The sequence below is a fragment of the Bufo gargarizans genome, chromosome 8 (assembly GCF_014858855.1).
Source record: "Bufo gargarizans isolate SCDJY-AF-19 chromosome 8, ASM1485885v1, whole genome shotgun sequence".
NCBI lineage: Eukaryota > Metazoa > Chordata > Amphibia > Anura > Bufonidae > Bufo > Bufo gargarizans.
Genome location: NC_058087.1, coordinates 183,909,080 through 183,922,738, shown reverse-complemented (window position 1 = coordinate 183,922,738; position 13,659 = coordinate 183,909,080). Strand labels below are relative to the sequence as shown.

Below are 13,659 nucleotides of genomic sequence, written 5' to 3'. Positions count from 1 at the left end.
ATGTCAATTTATTTTATTTTTCACTTCAATGGGGAGCAGAAAATCTGCACCAAATCAACAATTGATGCGGATTGACCGCACGGATTTCCCTGCGAACACCTGCGGATTGTCCGCACATAAATCCTGAACGTGTGCATTTACCCTTAAAGCTAGGCGTCAGGTAAATATCACTGTTGTTCAGGGACTTTGCTTAATGTTTAAAAAAAAAAAAAAAAAAGGCTCGGAAATACCAAAACATCCAGTGGGCGGCCATTTTATTTGTTTTGTGTAAACAGACTGAACCTGGCAGAAAAACTCTACTTTTGAACATTAGTTTGCAATGACCCACAGTTGAAATCTACAGAAAACGTCAAGTCAGTCATTTGCTTTAGGGTCCATTCACAAGTCCGTAGTGCAGGGTCTGCATCCGTTCTGCAATTTTGCGGGACGGGGGCGGACCCATCCATTTCAAAGGCCCCTCAAAAAAGATAAAGCATGTCCTATTCCTGTCTGCCATTGCGGCCAAGAATAGGCATTTCTATCACAGGGCCGGCCATGTGCGGTCCGCAAAATTCAGAACGCACACAGCCGGTACCAGTGTTTTGCGGATCCGCAATTTGCATACCACAAAACACTTGCAGACGTCTGAATGGACCCTTACTAATAGTGTATCGATTGTGAGCTGCACAATTCAAGACTAAAGCTGCATTCGGAATCCTACTGGTTTCTCGTTACCAGAGATGGGAGCTGAGATGACACAAACGACCCCCCCAGGATAGATCGTTTATTAGATGCTCATTGGAGATAAATCAGTGGCAAACCACAATAACAGTCGGGGCGTCCAGTGTACGGTATATGTGATTGGTCGCACCTAAGTGGTATCTCTTGATCACAGCACGTGCTAAAGAAATATCCTACAGAGAAGTGGTATCCAACCTGTGGCTCTCCAACTCAAGATAACTTTTTAACTTATGGCCCCACAGCTGTTGCAAAACTACATCTCTCAGCATGCCCTGACAGCCTCAAGGCCATGCTGGGAGCTGTAGTTTTGCAACAGCTGGAGAGCCCCAGATGGAAGTCTTTTCTTGTGGTTGAAGGAATCCTAGATTCTCTTAGCTTTGCCCGACTGTCATGTCTGACAGAACGGCGGGCTACACTGCTGTCTGTTTCCAAGGGAAACCAGCAGAATTCTAAAAGCAGCTATGTGTAGAAGAAAGAAAATGACATGAAATAACCCAATTTTGATACAAAGAGTGCAAAACAAATTATTTTCAAAAAATGACTCTACTTTTTTAAAGAAAAGTAGCGTACAGAAAACCAGGAATATCGGCCACTGCAAAATGACTGCAGCAATCTCATTGGTTAACAGGGGCAACACCAACTAAGAGTCCAATGGTGTGCACACTGCCATCGACTTATTTCTGACATAATACTGAAGTTTAGAAGGATTTCCAGCAACTGTGGTCGCCTGCTGTGCAACTGTACCATAATGCAGCTTCAAAAAGTTTTGTATTTTCCCTTAAAACCTCATGGTCAAGGCCAGAGCAGAGCGGCCAGGACCAAGGTTGGAGCAACTATTAAAATGCAGATGTGCAGAAGAAAAGTGCTCTACAATATGTCTGTACAATGTAATGCTGACCACGTTGCAGCTCCGTCAACATGTCCGTCCATATACAAGGGGCCAAGAGATGGTCAGTGCATCATATCGTGAAGTATCAGCACCCAAAGAGATTTTATTTAAGGGGCAGATGAAGGCAAGTTCAATCATCAGCCTGATCAAAGCCATGAATATTAAATAAAGTACATTCTATGAATCGCTCGTACTACTGGGCAATGCAAGACCACCATCGTTGACATCAATACACACCTGAGAAGGGTCCAAAGCATAAATCCGCTCGTTCCGTTGTAAAGGGTTACCGGATAGAACATAGTCCTCCAGCATGGTCCTTCTCTTCCCATTTTCTGAAGGATTCATTTCCATCAAGGTGTGAGAGATGCTGAGGGGACTCAAAAAGCTTCCTCTGCTGATGTGGCCATCGCTAAGCTTCCTATGAGGTGGAGGGCGCTCTCCGTTGGAGAAACGTTCAGAACTCCTCCTGTGCAAGGATGCAGATGGGTAGTATTCCTCAGACATTGAGGAGGCGTTGGATGGAGGTAGAGAACCAGAGCCACTAGATGAATATTCTCCTGGACACGGCCTAAACATACTACCGTCATCTTCGATTTGATCGTTATCATTAGGTCCATTTTCAATCAGGATGTCGATCTCTTCCGCTTCTCTTCCTTCGGCATCCATCCCATTGACGGAGGGCACAGTGTTTTCCTCCACCGACGTGCTGGCTTTGAGAGATTTGGTATTTAATGAGTTCTTCATGCTAATGAAGTCTGTGACTTGCATGGTTCTAGGCTTTGGCACAGGAGGCGGCTTGCCACCTGTTGGGGCCGGTCCTGTGCCCCTGTGCACAAGGTGATTACGTTCAGCTAATGTTGCAATGCCTTCTGGAGACCTTTGTGGTGAAGGTATCTCCTGAACCTCAGAGGTGGCAGTTTCTTTATTGTCATGCTTCTTTATCTTGTCAACTTCCACAGATGATTCCTCCCTTGGCGCTTTACTTGCAAGAGATCCATCTTGGCTATCCTGCCTTGACGCTGGACTCTTTGTACAGATTGCTTTCGATCCATGCTCTTGGCTAGCCTGTCTAGAAAGTTGACCATTGCTAGACCCTCTGTCTGTTGTGCTCTGGTTCTGACCACATTCTCGAGAGTGGTCAGGCTGCCTGGCGGCGTTCTTGGTAGAAGATGAACTCTCCTGTTGTTGTTGCTTCATCATCTCATTCTCCCTGGCCTGTTTTAAGTACTCGGCTGTTGCTTGAGACGTATCACAAATCTTGATTCTGTTCATCTGAGATGGCTGTGCATTCTTGATGCTGGGGTCAATAATATTAATGTACCCTAAGATATCACTACCGGGCTCTGGGTCTGGTTCCACCCATGTGGGTAAATACTCAAACATGTCAGCTCTTTCCATGTCTTGTAGAGCGGGATGGATCTGGGACTCCCTCATCAGGTGCTCAAATGTAGGTACTCGTGTTTTGGTGGGAATCTTCTTCGCAATTTCAGGTCCTTTCTTGGAATCTTTGCCAGTTTCACTGGAACTCTTGACAGTCACCAGGGCATATTTGGGGTTAATCATCTTCTTAGCAATGGATTCCGAGGGTCCTGCGGGCAGGGAAACCGGCTGAAACACTGGCTCTGGTTCTGGTTCGTTATCCATTGGAACATTTTTCAGACTGACTCCCCTGGACAGGAGATAAAGTTCCTGGAACTGACGGTCAAAGGTCTCCACGACTTGGCCAGTAAGCACTGTAATTAGATTTCGGTCAATCCTCGCTGCTGACCAGGTGAAGCTATGGGGACAAAGTCAAACCATTAAATAAAAGTTTATCATATTAGCAGGACAAGCATTTACCTAGTCTATTTACTATGTGTGGTATGTGTGATTGCCCAACTTGTACACTGCCAGCAAGTTTACTGCTCTGATTTATGACCATCCATGTCCCTTTCTTCTCAATGGCTTATCATGTAAATTGCTGTTTCTAAGATTAGCCGACAGGTGAAGGGAATTATCACCCCCTTCGTGGTAGCAGTGACCCCTAATGTGAGCAGAATAATGTCCCAGCCACACTGCAAAAACTGTCCAGGAATGAGGAACATTCCTAGGTCTCAATCCGATCGTCATCTCTGGGATGTGCTGGAGAAACATCCATGGAGGCCGCACCGAACAACTTACAGGACTTCAAAGGTCCTGCTGTCAACGTATTGTGTCAGAAACCACAGGGCACGTCAGCAGTCTTGTAAAGTCCATACCCCAACAGCTTTAGGCTAATGAGTGTATATCTGTAGTAAACCCCTGTTCTATGACTCTTCCTCTCTGGATTGCCCACCGAGTATATCTCCACCTTTCAGAGATAAATTAGCTGGAACTCTGGTCTAGGTCTCTGTTACTTACCATCATGGGCTGCACTGATCTAATATATCTACTACTATCCCCATCCTCCACAGCAGCAGTTGTATCCACTTACCTGTAAGACCCACACATAGCTTTGTCTCCATCCACAAACATGAACTTCTGTCCCAAAGAGCCCCTGAACCTGGTTGAGATTCTGGTGTAGAACTCGCATCCCCCGACGATACGGATCCTGAGGTTCTGCAAAATAATCAAAGAAAAATCGTTCAATTTCTTGGCGTCAGGAAGCCAGGCTGTGTGTGGGGCTGTCCGGGACAAGAATTACTCCTACGTATTACCTGCCACTAACTGAGAATCATTTACAGTGTCTATGGGAAGCTTTGCACAACTCAAAAGCTGAGGGACCAATCTGCTGGTCCACGATAACAGAAGAAAAAGAGCCGGCCCAAGACCAGCAGATATCTCGCATGTTCTCAGAGTTGGTGCCGATTCTCATTGAGGAGATCCAGCTCACGGGCAATGCTCCATCCCAAAAATATGCAAATTAGGAGGAAGAAACTGGCTCTCTGGTGCCACGTATAGGTAGCTATCAAGCAACTGCCTAATTTACGATTTTCTTATGACCCTGACCCCGTAGCTCGCACGAGCAGTGACCACCAACCTCAGAACAGAAGACGCATGTCTCAGGGTCTCCTGTGGTCTATTTCCTGCCCCAGTGGTACTGAACTATAGGATTACATGGCAGCAATGCAATCAAATGGCCGTCCATGTACTGCACAGACTCCCTGGATCCGCCAGAGCAGGAGCAGACTTTGCAGGTTGGGGGTTGTCCTTGTGAGATAACCCCATTAAAGAGCTTGTCCGGCCCGTGATTTTTTCTTCTTCTTACAATGCTATAAAACAATACTCTAGTCTTGTGAACTGTAACCAGCTCCATCCACTACATTACGGATGGAGCTTTGTAGTTCTGGCACCATCGGCGAGGAGGTACAGGGTGTCGGACCCCCGCCAATCGGATGCTGATGGCTTATCCTGAGGATCGACCATCAATATCAAATCCTTTAGGGCTGATGCTCAAAGATAGCATCGCAACTAATGAAAACGGGGTCAGATCATTACTCGTCAACCTCTCGAGGTCAGGCGCAGCAACATCTAATTAAGCTTCTAAATATACACCTGAACATCCGCTCCCGTCCACTCCACCTATTATCCCTTATCCTGATAGGAGTGATGAGTCACTGGGAAAACATACATGATACCACCGGGTGTTGTAACGAGACACGGGAAGATCTGTTTACAAGGGAGGATGCGATACATGTGAATGTGCTCCTTACAGTACAGGTAGCCACCGCCGACAGCAGCCAAGGGGTTAATCCATACAAATATGGCATCATAGCAATGCAACCAGACCTGAAACCGGAGCGGTCCTGCGTGATAGGGTAGGGTGTCCCCTTTGGCTACGAAGTGTACATATATCAAGGACACCTCACCCTTAAAACGAAAACAGAGCACGGAGGTGCGACATTTCTACGAAGGGGATACTGGTATGTGCTCGCTTGTCACAGTATGGTTTCTACACCGCAGTGGCTTTTCCCACGGCTGGGGATACGTGTCAGGCTCCACCCCCTTTTATTATGTTAAGTTATTGGGTGGGCACAGGCATGTGCCAATTAAAAAAGAAAAAAAGAAAAAGAAAAAAGAAAGGATGGCAAGACTACGTCCTTTACGGACACATTTGAGCCTCTAGCCTTCGAGGGAAACAACTACAAGGACCTGAAAGACCCTAAAATACAACGAGGTATCAATAGGACATCAAATTTAATGCAACTGTCCAGTCAGGAGCTCAAGGATGATATGCCAGCCACCACCTACAGGGGGTGATAACCTGCTACTTCGAGAGCTAGAAAGTGTGACTACAGCTTAGCGACAGGAGTCTGAAGTAGACCGAGCGACACCTCCCGCCTCGTCATTGGTTCAGAGTGCTGCTCAGTCCCCTCCCCTTGCAGTTCTCTCTCTTCTGATTGGCTGCTGTGTATAAACATGGGGCTGATTTCCAGGATGAAAAAAGTACAGATTGCCACCAGGGAGAAAAACACAATCAGCTAATTGCCACTAGAGGGAGCCCAGGTGCTTACTGCATACACAGTATGCCGAGAGCTCCCCCTAGTGGAGGCTGCAGCAAGCACAGTTTTATAATTTATCTCTAAATTTATGTATGATTAACTTTTTGGAAAATATTGTAAAAACCATTAGATCGGAAAAAATTCCCTTGGAACTGTTAGAACAGCATGTGGATTACATAAAACGTGTAGCCTGACAAGATGCCATGTTCTGTACTTTCACTGGTATCTTATCTAGAAATAGTAGAGGAATTTATACCTGACCGTTGCCAGGCTTGTAATGGTCTAAACAAAGGTGTGGACTTATACCGGTCATAAATCACACAGGAATCAGGACGGAGATGCATCTGTTATCTGCTGCCCATCCTGGCCGCTCAGTCCTCACCGCAGAGACACTATGGCAGGGGGGCTCCATAGCAGAATTATTTAAATGGGGCATGGGGCCCCCTGCCGATACGGGTCCTCATCTGACTGCACCTGCCCCCGACATCCTGCACATGCCCTCATACAGCCCATCGAGTGGGGTCCCCTCCCCCACATGCTACAGTAGTGGAATGACATGGCCTAGGTCACCAAAGCCGGCCATACACCTTAAGACGCTAACCCTCCCAATGCCCCCCATACAACTGCAGCCGAGCATGCATGTGTTCTCAAAGGGACCAGTGGAACAAGCCGCTACAAAGCACCTCTGGAGATGGATTACTCCCTTGAGATCAAATGATTGGGCATGCTGCACTCCAACGTGCCCGATACTTCTTCTCCCTCCCCCCCCCCCCCCGACACTGAGGGAGATTCGGAATACCCCCACATTAAAAAAAGATGGCCGACTTTGCTCTCAAATGTATGACCACCTCAAGACCTCCTGCTCACAACCGTGTCCGTTTTGGCAGTCCGCTAAATATTAATACCGGCCGTGAGCATTCGGCGTTTTGCAGATCGGTACATCCTGCGCTCTGTTATAAATCGGACCAAAACTACGGTTGTGCGCATGAGGCCCGATACGTAGTGTAAAGCAGCAACATCTGCCCATCCTCCCCAAAAGACGGAAGCCGTGACAGTCATAGTCCACCAAAATGGTCATAAGCAACAGCATACAGGAAGGTCCCACCCAGTCTGATCCGCACAGGTCATTGTCTAGACTGGGCACAATTGTAGCAGACCCTCAGCTGTATGAGCAGGATCTGAACAGGGTTATCTGCCACTAAACATAAATGTTTCCATTCACTGACAGCCAGCATTGACCCTATAAAACAGTATCACGTAAGAAAATCTCAGAAAGTACCCTTCACGTAGTAAATATTCCTGGGGAATTCTCATTTTGTGCGTTTTCACTTTACAGAAATGTAGGGGGTTTTTGCACGGCGCGGCTGAATTCTGGGAAACCGCCAGGAGAGAATTATCCCTGCAGCCCTGAAGAATTGGGCTTCCACCGCCATGTCCCGCTGCATCCCCGCTCCTCTGGGAAGTGACGTCATGTCCACCGAGAGATCACATGACTTTCGGAGCCAATAAGGACATGGGCACAATAATCAAAGCCACGTGTCAGTCCTAGTCGAAGGACCAGCCTAACGCTGCTCTGCGATTGGCTGCCAAAATCATGTGACATAACCCTGAAAGTGACATCACTAACTGGAGGACCCACAGCAGCAAACTTGCTTAGGACAGTATTTTACTACATCCTGCCACCAGATAAGTGGGGGTTTGACTCCTAGGACCCCGGCGATCACGGAAAACAGGGGGCCCCTCCATGGAGCAGTGGTGCAGGTGTGTGACCACCGGCCGGAGACGGCAGAGCGCCGTACGTGGAGACAAGCACGCTACTCCCCATTTACACAAGAGGCTTTGTGGATCGACACTCTCTAAGGGTCCATTCACACGTCAGTTTTTTCTTTCCTGATCTGTTCCGTTTTTTGCGGAACAGATCAGGACCAGATCTGGACCCATTCATTTACAATGGGTCCTGGAAAAAAATCGGACAGCACAATGTGTGCTGTCCGTTTCCGTTGTTCCGTTCCGCATGTCCGTTTAAATATAAAACATGTCCTATTCTTGTCCGCAAAATTCGGATCCTGGTACAATACAAAGTCAATGGATCCGCAAAAAACGGAAGACATTCGGATGTCATTCCGTATGTCATCCGTTTTATGCGGAATCCGTTCCTGGAAACACATAACAAATTTTTTTTTTTTTTTCAAAGAAATCCAAACAACTTTATTTGATTATTGAACTTTATACATGTTTCCGTTTTTTGCGGATCCGCAAAAAACGGATGACATACGGAAACATTTTCAGGAACAACGGATCCGCAAAAAACGGACCGAAATTCGGATTATAGAAAAATACTGACGTGTGAATGTAGCCTTATTTAGTAGGGGGTCGGACCTCCAATGATCATATATTTATTGTCCTATAGGTGATAAATGTTTACGGAACGATCCCTTTATGTTTTTTTTTTCCGTCCCGGATCTCGCGGTTTCAGCCGTTGTTACACTGGGAGCGATTCTCAGGCTAAGACGATGCTGACGTATCCCCCCGATAATAGCTTCTCAGCCAGGCGGCAGAATCATGACACGTCGGACAATAAAACCGCATTGTCTGAGGGAACAAACTTCACCCCCCCCCCCCTCCCCCAAACAAGCAGTGCCCCTTCCCCCGCCCTGCATTCTATACATTGCACAGTCCGCACCCTGCCCCCTGGACATAAACTTCTCCACATACATTGTGCCGGAGACGCCCTACATTCACGGGGAAGGAACGGTCAGAAATCCACATGCAGCCATTTACCATTCAGGACTGCAGGAAAGCTGGGTGGCAACCCTCTGTATCCCATCTATTTATTAGCCGGGTGACTCCAGTACCTCAGAGCCATTACCAATTCTATTAATCACATCTAGTTCTGGAACCGCTGGGGGACAACTTTGCTCCTATGAAAAGGTCATCACTCTTCTTTACCAGAGTCCTGAATGGAAAATACAGGAGTATGGGATGTATCGCCATATACTATGCAGGAGCCTAGGAAAGCTGGGTGTCTAGCCATTACCAATTATATTCATCATAGGTATTTCCGGAAGCACTGGGTGACAACTTTGCTCCTACTAAAAGGTCATCACCCAGCTTTCCCAGAGTCCTGAATCTAAAATGGGACAATACAGTATGGGATGTACCGCCATATACCATTCAGGAGTCGAAGAAAGCTGGGTGTCATTACAAATTCTATTCATCATATCTAGTTCTGGAACCGCTGGGGGACAACTTTGCTCCTATGAAAGGGTCCTCACTCTGCTTTCCCAGAGTCCTGAATGTAAAATGGGACAGGAGTAGGAGATGTACCGCCATATACTATTCAGGAGCTGAGGAAAGCTGGATTAAAGCCATTACCAATTCTATTCATCATATCTAGTTCTGGAACCGTTGGGTGACAACTTTGCTTCCATGAAAGGTCCTCACTCTGCTTTCCCAGACCCCTGCGTGGTAAATGTGCCTGGCTATGTGGCGAGAGAGCGTCTGGAGACATTTTCCCCATTCAGGACTCTAGGAAAGCTGTACTGGTGCTGGCGGGCTGGGGAAGGCACATATAACCTCACACCTCCTCTGTCTGGGGGGGGTGAATACAATTCGTGCTCTTGCTGCAGGGCGCACAGGTGACAGGGGTGACGTCTTCACAACCGACGCCACAAACAGCGGAAGAGCTGCCATCTGTTTGCTTTGACATCGCCCATGTGTCTGATAAAGAGAGGGGCGCGGCGAGGGCACAAAGGGCATTATAGGTGACCTCCAAGAGACACCCGCCATATGGCGGCTCAATGGCGAGCACTGGGAGGGATCCCGGAGAGGTTGGGGCCTATTCACATTCCTATTTCAGCCGCCGTCGTATATAAAGGATATGAGGGCTATAGGCTCCCATTGTCAATGAGGCCTGTGCGTACATGCCAAGAGGGACTTAAAGGGGTTGTCGCAAGAGATAATCTCACCCCCTTATCTGCAGGAAGGGAGTTAAGCGTCCGATTGGGGGTCGTTACCTGGATGATTGGAGAAGTGGTTGATCGTCTGCCCTGCCATCTCATTCATTCTCTATGGGACTGCCAGAAATAGGGGAGTGCTGTACCCCCCCCCCCCCACCCAAACAGAATGAGTGGAGCAGACCCCCATTTTCGGGATCAGTGGGGGCTCCAGGAGTCAGACCCCTCGCTGATCTGATAAGGATGTTTATATCTTGAGACAACCCCTTTAACTGGGGGTGTCACCCAAAAAGTTTTAGGCAGTAGATGCACATTTTTTGCCACTACGGAGGTCACCGCCTCCTGTCAGGGAAACAGGTTGTACAGGTTGGATTTCTCTGTGGAGATAAGTGGCACTAAATGTGTCTGAACCGCTTATCTCCTCATCTCCAACATGCATGGCTCTCAGAATTCACAGCCCTCTTAAAGTTGCGGCTCCGCTACCTGTTCAGACAGCGACCATATCCAGGGCCTGACATCATGACAGCCATCACCCTCATCATTGTGCTGACAATCACTTCATCATGTCATCCCCACTCATGTGTTACCGCACTAAATCACCATTATTGCCGCCCGTATCGGCGCTCTCCAAACACGTTATATATAACACGCCCAGCCGCGCCGAGAGATGACCCCCGCAGCCATACTCCTGGCCCCCTTTATACTGCAGGATGACAGCGCTGCTCATACTCATGTCCTCACAAGCACTGCTTACAGGCAGGAAGGCACCCGTGGGTGCTCAGGAGACACCACATGTGCAGGAGGAGCAGGAATCTGTGTACAGGGCAGGTGGCCCCATATAATGGTGGAATCCTGGCATGCAGAGTGATAGTAAACCGCCTGGACCTGCATGTCCATATTGTATAACACCTGCCCCGCAACATTAAAGGAGGGCCCTGCATGTCCTTATTGTATGACACATGACCTACAAAATTAAAGGAGGGCCCTGCATGTCCATATTGTAGGACACGTGACCTACAACATTAAAGGAGGGCCCTGCATGTCCATACTGTATGACACCTACCCCGCAACATTAAAGGAGGGCCCTGCATGTCCATACTGTATGACACACGACCCGCAACATAGGATGTATGTAGAGTAAAGGGGGGAGTTTGCTGGTGCTGACATCACACCGCTCAATTAAGAGCTTAATTTAAACAGAGACCCCCTCTAAATGGCAGCCACATTGCTCTTGAGCCCCCCTTTAGGATTTTACTACTTGAAAAATTTCTGCTGTTTACTAATAGCCTTTGTCCTCACCAATGTCATGATCTCTGCTTGCTGTCAGCAAATGAGAACATTCTTGTTGACATCCAGACTCTAAAAACATGCCCTAACCTAATATTTCTCACAGCTGAAGGTTTGTTACACTTGTCGCCAATGTGAAGTAAATACATCAGCAGCACAAGTCTCTCGTCAGCCCTGATAGTTTGTTGCAATGTATCAGTGCAGGTAAGATGTATCAGCCTATTCCGATTTCAGTCAGTCACATGACTTCCTGGGTGACCACTATGTCCATACTTGTAGCTACTGGGACTGAGGTGGTCACAGGACGTGTGGATCAGCAGACTTGTTTTAGGCCCCGACCACAACAGGAAAGACAAAAGAAGTGAGACAAGGGGGAGGGGAGGGGGGGGGGGGGGGGGGGGGGCTGAAATGTGATCATCCCAAAATCCCGTATCCTTGTCTTCGGGAAATGTCACTCACCTTGAGGTGACCTCGGTGCATCTGAGCCTTCTCACACATCTGTAGGAAATACTTCAAGTCTGACTCATTCAGGATGATGTACACCGAGATCCTCCTCTTGAATCCCGCGTCTAACAGATCCCTAAATATGTCCACATCCGTGAAGAGGTCCATGACCAGACCAATGACCTGGGGGGGGAGGAGAACAGGGTTAGATCAGACTTATCACAGAAGATCCAATAACAGCAAGATCAGTCATCTTCCACGGTCATAGCAACGTACTGGGTGTAGGGCACACAGCGGAGAGTAGGGCCCCTTACAGGTATTGCCCTTATAGATGGTGTGGCCCCAGAACCAGTCCACTATCTTATCCTGGACAATCCCTTTAAGTGCAACAACCATTACAATATCAAGGAGGGTGGTCACCCATATTTCCTAGAGTCCAGACTGAAAAATCCATGGCACATGCCTATGGCTGTATCCTTTGGAAAACCTGTTGACAACCACAGTGGGATTGCTGCGTTGGCAATATTGGTTGTCAGCCATAAACATCCTAACAGAAGAGGGCGACATTCATATATGACACTAGACTGTCCATCTGTATGCTGCCTTAAAGGGGTTGTCCATAGGAAGAAAAATGGGTTGGCTTTCCAGAAACAGCGCCGCTCTTGTTCATGGATTGTGTCCGGTACTGCAGCTCCTGCAAGCTAATGGAGCTTAGCTGCAATACCAGACACAACCTGTGGACAAGGGTGGTGCTGTTTCCAGACAAAATACAAACCCGTTTCTCTTGTGTTTACCCGTGTCACCTCTGCTGGGATTTCACTACACGAAGCCCTTGCGTGCGGCCATTGTTTGCACAGTTGGACATTTTGACAATGCACAATGACTTTGCGTACCTTGCTCGAAGGCACAGATGTCAGGTCACCATGAGACGCGGGCGCAGACGCTTTTACCTTGATGGATTTTACATCGTTTCTTGTTTTTCTCCATTCACATCCAGAGCTGCTATCAGAATTTTGCTGGTTGCCCTTGGAGACCGACAGCAGGTCTTAGCCGTGCCGCCCGTCAGACATGCGACCGGTAACTGCATGACCGTCTATCTCCCACAATGCACTGTACCCAGGCAGCAGGAAACCAGAAGAATTCTATATCCAGCTTTAGAAGTGAATGGAGAAGAAAACGTCAAGAGGGTACAGCAAAGGTTAAAGGGCATCTGTCAGCAGTTTTCTGCCTATGACACTGGCTGACCTGTTACATGTGCGCTTGGCAGCTGAAGGCATCTGTGTTGGTCCCATGTTCATATGTGCCCGCATTGCTGAGAAAAATTAAGTTTTAATATATGCAAATAAGTCTAAGAGCAACGGGGGTGTTGCCATTACACCTAGAGACTCAGCTCTCTCTGTAACTGCCACACCCTCTGCACTTTGATTGACAGGCCCTGGTGTGATCACTTTTACACTGCCTGGTCCTGTCAAAGTGCAGAGGGCACGGCAGTTGCAGAGAGGGTGGAGCCTCTAGGTGTAATGGTAACTCCCCAGTTGCTCCTAGAGGCTCATTTGCATATATTAAAACATCATATTTCTCAGCAATGCGGACACATATGAACATGGGACCAACACAGATGCCGTCAGCTGCCAGGTGCACATGTAACAGGTCAGCCAGTGTCATAGGTACAAAACTGCTGACAGATGCCCTTTAAAGAAGGATTACTTACCCCACAGACCCCCCGCCGCTGCCGTTCAGATGCTTACCGGGGCCCCTGACGGTCTCCGCTCCCTGGTCCTGTCTTGGCAAACAAGAAATGCCCGTTTAACCAATCGCTGGCTGAGCAGGTATTTCCTGTGCGTCAAGACAGAATCAACTAATCATAAAGATCGGTGAGGCGAGTGAGGCTATGTTCACACGG

General features: G+C 47.9%; 2 protein-coding genes across 6 annotated transcripts in view; one reads left to right on the top strand and one right to left on the bottom strand.

Annotated features, from left to right (window-relative positions):
- SLC5A10 (solute carrier family 5 member 10) overlaps positions 1-13,659 on the top strand; it is a 117,251-nt gene that overhangs the window by 57,211 nt on the left and 46,381 nt on the right. The gene's annotated exons all lie outside the window — the stretch shown is intronic.
- Positions 1-13,659, bottom strand: part of FAM83G (family with sequence similarity 83 member G) — a 30,151-nt gene that overhangs the window by 6,112 nt on the left and 10,380 nt on the right. The window contains exons 2-4 of the mRNA XM_044305004.1: positions 11,772-11,939; positions 4,062-4,186; positions 1,847-3,386 (exon numbers count right to left, since the gene is read on the bottom strand). Coding sequence (XP_044160939.1) covers positions 1,847-3,386; positions 4,062-4,186; positions 11,772-11,939 — 1,833 coding nt within the window. The remainder of the gene's footprint in view (positions 1-1,846; positions 3,387-4,061; positions 4,187-11,771; positions 11,940-13,659) is intronic.